This window comes from Pteronotus mesoamericanus, unplaced genomic scaffold (genome assembly GCF_021234165.1).
Source record: "Pteronotus mesoamericanus isolate MK-2021 breed Mesoamerican mustached bat unplaced genomic scaffold, CSHL_Meso_final scaffold_408, whole genome shotgun sequence".
NCBI classification, from domain to species: domain Eukaryota; kingdom Metazoa; phylum Chordata; class Mammalia; order Chiroptera; family Mormoopidae; genus Pteronotus; species Pteronotus mesoamericanus.
This window is the reverse complement of record NW_026555315.1, coordinates 3,842,929-3,849,311: the sequence shown is the minus strand read 5'-3', so window position 1 is coordinate 3,849,311 and position 6,383 is coordinate 3,842,929. Positions and strand designations below refer to the sequence as shown.

General features: G+C 62.1%; 1 protein-coding gene across 1 annotated transcript; it reads left to right on the top strand.

Annotated features, from left to right (window-relative positions):
- The first annotated feature begins 229 nt into the window (after positions 1-229).
- GALR2 (galanin receptor 2) lies at positions 230-2,706 on the top strand. Its single transcript, XM_054593017.1, has 2 exons — positions 230-597; positions 1,911-2,706. Exons 1-2 carry the CDS (start codon positions 230-232, stop codon positions 2,704-2,706), a joined length of 1,164 nt encoding a protein of 387 aa, XP_054448992.1.
- Positions 2,707-6,383: the final 3,677 nt, after the last annotated feature.

Sequence of the window (6,383 nt, the reverse complement as noted above, 5' to 3'; positions counted from 1 at the left end):
CACTTCGCGGCCAACCGCCTCCGGGGATCAACCCACCCCCGACAGCTGCTCGCTCCTCCCCCTGACTCCAGTGCATCCTCCTTTGCAGCGACTGCTGCCGCGAAGCTCACTCCGCCCGCAGCTCCGCTGAGTCGCACCAGGCTCTGCAGCGGTTGGACCGCCGGACCTGCGCGCACGACAAGACCCAGAGGGCTGCAGGAGCCCGGGTGCCCTCGGGTTCGGCGGCACCATGAACGGCTCGGGTGGCCCTGGGGCCGCGGGCGTGAGCGAGACGGGCGGCGGGGACAGCTGGCAGCCCGAGGCAGTCATCGTGCCCATGCTATTCGCGCTCATCTTTCTCGTGGGCACCGTGGGCAACATACTGGTGCTGGCCGTGCTGCTGCGCGGGGGCCAGGCTATCAGCACCACCAACCTGTTCATCCTCAACCTGGGCGTGGCCGACCTGTGTTTCATCTTGTGCTGTGTACCCTTCCAGGCCACCATCTACACCCTGGATGGCTGGGTGTTCGGCTGGCTGCTCTGCAAGGCCGTGCACTTCCTCATCTTCCTCACCATGCATGCCAGCAGCTTCACGCTGGCCGCCGTCTCCCTGGACAGGTAAGCAAGCACCCTGGCAGCCCATGGGATGGCCTCCCAGGCCCGGGTGGGACTCATGGGTCAAGGAAAGACGCACCGAAGAGTAGAAAAGGACTCTGAGATGTCAGAGACCAGGAGGGAGTGAAAGTCAAGGCGGCGTTTTGGAGAAAGAGGAGTAAGAACGGGGGACCGCGGTGTCCCTCTGTTAGGTGCGTCCTTGCGGGGCGGTGGCAGGCTGCAGACCTCAGCTCTCTAGGGCTGCAGGCAGCCGGCAAAGCCCCGCACTTCTGGGGGCACAGCGTTTTCACTGTGCTTGGTCTGGCTTGAAGCTCCACGTCCGTGTGAGGCTGGGAGGGGCGGGATTACTGTCCCCAATTTACAGACGAGACTGAGTTCGTGAGTGACTTGCTCCCAGTCGCCCATCCAATAATCATGTGCGCGAAGCCGGCGGTCTCATGGCGTCAAACTCCGGCGCCCCCGCCTCGCCAGCCTTGAAGCCACGGCTTGCTCGGCGCACTCGACTCCGGTCCGGACCGCGGAATTTGGGTCCTTCATGGGGTCCCTGCCAAAGTCCGAGCGAGCACTCCTGAGGTCCCACCCCTGGCTCGGCCCCTCCCCTCTGCACCTCACCCCCAGGCCCGGGTCAAGGGCGGGGAGAAAAGCAAGCCTGAGTTTGGACTTGACACCCAAGCCGGAGCTTGGAAGGACACCCGGATGATTCCGGAGGAGGAAATCCGGGCCTGACTACAGTATCTCCCTGCCCTCTTCGCCCCAGCGTGCTTCCCACCTCCCCTTGAAAAGCAGCGGGTGAGGCCACATTCCGCTTACACCTCCCAGTTCCACTGAGCGCGGAGCGTGTCGGTTCCAAGGGCGCTGGTGGGACCCATAGAGCGTCGGCTTCTTTAAAGGAGTTTCCTCGTGGTACCTTACAGGCACCAGGCTGTCTCCAGGCTGTCTGCTAGAGCCTCAAGGCGCCTGGGTCCTACCTCTCCAGGCACCATCACTGGTGGGTAATCACAGCCTCCCAGAGCCCCAAAGCCGGTTCAGCCTTCGGGGTGCCCTCCCGGGTGGAGTCTGACTGTGGTATAATCCCGGGAAGAGCAGATGAGTGGCCTATACGCGCGCCTTTCCTGCTGCTGGGTCTCGCCCCACATGTAGCCGTGGCTGAGTATGATCGGGATGCAGTGGGTCTCCCTCTGGGTGTATGGGGTATGACCGTGAGCAAAGGTCACCTTCCTCGAGAGCCGGTATGGGACTCGAGGTGCAAGGGTCCGGGCCCGCACCCGCGAATCCTCCCGCTCAGCCGACGTCTCCCTTCCTGGCCTGACCCGCAGGTACCTGGCTATCCGCTATCCGCTGCACTCCCGCGAGCTGCGCACGCCTCGCAACGCGCTGGCGGCCATCGGACTTATTTGGGGGCTGTCGCTGCTCTTCTCTGGTCCCTACCTGAGTTACTATCGCCAGCTGAGGTTAGCCAACCTGACCGTGTGCCACCCGGCGTGGAGCGCGCCCCAACGCCGCGCCATGGACCTCTGCACCTTTGTCTTCAGCTACCTGCTGCCTGTGCTGGTGCTCGGCGTGACCTACGCGCGCACCCTGCGCTACCTTTGGCGCGCCGTCGACCCGGTGGTCGCCGGCTCAGGCGCCCGGCGCGCCAAGCGCAAGGTGACGCGCATGATCATCATCGTGGCAGCACTCTTCTGCCTCTGTTGGATGCCTCACCACGCGCTTATCCTCTGCGTGTGGTTCGGCCGCTTTCCACTAACGCGCGCCACGTACGCGCTGCGCATCCTCTCGCACCTGGTCTCCTACGCTAACTCCTGCGTCAACCCCATCGTCTACGCACTCGTCTCCAAGCACTTCCGCAAGGGCTTCCGCAAGATTTGCGCGGGCCTGCTGCGCCGCGCCCCGCGCAGAACCTCAGGCCGCGTGTGCGTCGCTGCGAAGGGCACCCGGAGCGGCAGCGTACTGGAGCGCGAGTCCACTGACTTGACGCACGTGAGCGAGGCGGCTGAGCCCTCTGACCCTGCGCCGGCGCCTCCCAGCGGCCGGGCCTCGCGCCGAGTCCCGGGCCCCTCCCGGATGGGCCAAAAGGCCCTCAACGGCACCTTGGCAGTCAAGGTGACTTAAACGCACGTAGGAAGTACGCTTGGATGTTAAAGGACTGGAGTGAGAGGGAATAGTGGATGGAGTTTCACATGTTAATACAATAAAAAGCACACACCATTTCACGTGCAGTGACCCTCCGTGTCTCCGCATATCTCGCGAGGCTTTGTGGTAAGGAGCCTCTGGGACTTCACAGGGAAGCCTTGGCTGCTTGGGTGACGGGGAAGGAGGGCAACCTGCGCCAAAGACAACCGAATTAAAAATCTGTGTAGAAATTCCTAAACGAGTGAGGCTGGGGAGAGTGCGACGGGCAAAGGCTCTTTGCGAGTGGCCATCTGAAGCCACCAGATGCATGTAGATCGGTAAATCAGCAGTCGCCAATGCGTGGCGCAGGCCGGCAGGGTGTTTAAGCGCACTCGAAAAGTTGATTGGTCGGTGAGGGACGCAGACACTGTATGTCCTCCTAGCGTTCCCGTGCCGGTGTGCGGTGGGTCCTCGCCTGCTCCCAGTTTCCTGGGGTCTTTTCAAGCCTCGGTAGCCCTATCAGTGCCTGCAGACGTTCAGCCTTGGGGTTTCCTTCCACTGCTGCATTTATCTGGGATCAGGTCTCCAAACGCTGGCTGGGTTTCTCCTTCGGGCCAGAAAACCCACGCCTCACCTCCGTCGGTTCTGTTCCAGGGCGCACAGAGCGGTTTTAAAGCCCTGCTGGGCTGGGGCAGGCTGAGGATCTGTGGGGAAACAGGACACCTGGGGGTTTTCCTCTTGAGCTAACCTCCACCTGACGCTGGGTTCACCCCACTGCTGGAGTCCTTTGAGCCAAGGCTTTTTACATGAAATCGGTTCAGTGTTTAAGGACAGGAAAACTCTCAGGGGTGTGCACATTCACATCGTTGAGCGCAGGGCACCTTGACAAGGGCTTGAGTTCTTAGCCAGGCAGGCGCCCACTATGGAAACACAAGGGAGGCCACTGGCACCTGTCCAGACTGGAAGGACCAAGTCGGGGAAGGGGTGGGGAGGTGTTCTGTGCTTGCCTGGCCCACTTGGCTGGCCTTGAACATGGCAACAGGTTCCAGATGGTAGAAATGGAGCAGACTGGAAATCCTAAGCTGGTGCAGGGTGGGCAGGGTTTGGTCCTGGGCTTTGTCTTCCGGTTTTGCAGACCTGAAGTCTGGCAGTGGGGGTGGGGGTGCCAAGTCCAAGGCTCCAGGGTTATTGCCCAGAACAAGTGCGTCGACCAGCTGCTCAGTCCCCTAGACGAGTGACTGAAACCGAGATTGTAGCTTGGGCACTGCTGCTGCATCCGGCCCCTTTGGGCAGCTGCTAACGATGACCCTGCAGCCCTGCTCCATTCCTTTTGCTCAGACTTGGCATCACTCTGCCCTTGGTCCAGGGCTGCAGCTTCTGTGCACCAGCAGTTGGTAGGCGGAAGGTGTGAAGTCATGAGTTTTGGGATTTGGGCCCAAGGTACCCGAATGACCTCGACCTCCATCCCTCAGCCTGGCCATCCTTCCTTGACCTCAGCTCACCCCTGGAGGTTCAGGAAACCATCCAGATTCCAAACAATGGGAACACACCCCTGCTGGTGGACGTGCAGGTGTTTGCAACAAATGTGTTTAATGTGGTAAGCGTCCTCAGGCTGAGGAGGGGGTGAGGCCCAGGTGCTGAGCTGGGAATGGGAAAGGACTCAGTCCCTGGACTGCTGTGGTCCCCTGCCTTTTGTCATGCAGCAGCCACCCCTAGGTGATGTGCTGCCCCCCCTTCCCCAGGACATCCTTCAGTATAGTGTCCTCCATGTGACTGCTCCGGCTGCTGGGAGCCCACAGAGTGGAGGTGGCAGGGTGGTGAGTGCGAAAGGGTGGAGGTGAGCAGGAGGACCCGCTCTCGGTCCAGCTCAGAAGCACCAGCTTGTGTTAACCTGCTGCACCAAGAGGCACATATTTATGAAGAGCCAGAGCCCTGGTGGTGTCCTTGTGTCCCCAGCCTGGGTGGACACTCGCCTGGCCTGGAACAGGGGTGTGCACCCGCGGCGCATGCTTACACTGCCCTGGGACGCCGGGACTCACAACCCAGGAGGTGTGAGGGAGGCGGGAGTTCTAGTCCCAGGAGCCACCTTGTGGGCCCCCGTCTCTCCACCTGCAGCATGGAGGTCCTTGTAGCGAGTCCCCTCTCCTGGAAGACCCCCAGACCGCTGGCATACGCCACTCCTCACGTTCCCTCTCCCTTTTAGAGCCCTGAGGGCCAGGGGTGGCAGCTGGGCACCTGCCCGAGTCTCCCCCAGCACTCCCTTTGGAGAGGGGCTGGGCGCCCGGCTGTGGCACCTTCCTCCACAGGTTCCGGGGGGACTGGCAGGACCAGAGCCTGCAGGTCCAAGTGGGCCAAGATGGACACGTTGCGCTCCACCTGGCTCTCACCTCGGAGACCAGCTGCGACTTTGAGCTCCTCTGCCTCCCCAGGGACCAGGGCAACGGCACCCTCAGCCTCTGTGCTCTTGGCAACACCGGTGCTGTGTGCACGGAGCAGTGGTGGGGGGTGAGGGTAGACGGAAGGGGGGCCTCTGGCTTTGGGCCCATGTCTGACCCGGGATGGGGGCCTGTGTTCCCACCAGTTTACCCCCGGGGTTCGAGCCACTGAACCAACTCGGGGCAGAATGAGCATTTCACTCGCACCTCTCATCTCCCATTGGACGGCCGCCATCTCCCAGCCCCGCCTCCCCTCCCCACCCCCCAGCTACAGCAAAGCAATGACCCTGAGAGCCAGGGCCCGACTGCAGCGCCCAGGCCATCGGAACACTCTGCAGGCGCAGCCTCCCAGGAAATACCCCACAGACCTGTCAGGTCTCATCCTTCCCCCCCATCCCTCTCTCGGAAACACCACAGCTCCTGCCCCGCGAACCCGGACATTTCAGACGTGAGACAAGACACTGGTGGCTGAGTCCACGACCCCTTCCCCTCTGTTAAGTGGTGCAGAGTGCCTTTATTTTTACAAGGAAAACTCATCCACGATTCTGTAAAGGCCCTTCTTCTAATTGGAGAAGACTCAGCAGGGGGTGTGAATTCCAATGTGGGAAGCCCCCGTGGACCAGTTGCACCTCCCAGTCCTCCCCTCCTCCTCCTCCGCCGCAGCCACCAGGAGTCTCCGCTGTCCCTGGGCACCAACTTGTCCCTGCTCCTCCTCCCAAGAGTGACTCGGGATCTGCATATCTCTTAGCTCACCGTTCCCACCCCACCTCTCCAGACGATGGGGCTGGAGTCCCAGGCCCACATGGGGAATGAAACTGTCAAGAGGGACTACATGGTTTGTGGTTCGGGATTTGAAAACCCAAGCCCCACCGCAGCAGCTGGTGCCCAGCTCCCGGGTGACAGTGAGTTGGGAGGAGGCTGGCAGAGGGCTGCAGAGGCATTCAAGAGGCGGGGCCAGGGGCAGGACATCACCTTTCTATCGCTGCACGTCCCCCAGAAGCCCCTCTTCCTCCCACTTGCACCCACAGAACACAGCACTAAAGGCCGCGGCAGCACTGCTGCTGGTGGGCGCAGGGGCTGCGGCCCCTCCAGGCCGCGGCGCACACTGCCTGCCCGTGGCCTGCCACTGGGCTGCCCCAACCCGCTCTCCTCCCTGGCGCTTACCCCGCCCGGCTCCTCCCCCTGCAGCCCTCTGCTCAGTAAGCCCTGTGCCCTCCCTGCTTCTCCCTCTTGGGGCAGTTC

What these genes read in the sequence shown, in the direction of transcription:
- GALR2 (XM_054593017.1), top strand. Translation starts at nt 230, where the DNA reads ATGAACGGCTCGGGTGGCCCTGGGGCCGCGGGCGTGAGCGAGACGGGC. An exon ending in GCCGCCGTCTCCCTGGACAG is followed by an intron (nt 598 to 1,910) that starts GTAAGCAAGCAC and finishes CCTGACCCGCAG; the next exon opens with GTACCTGGCTATCCGCTATC.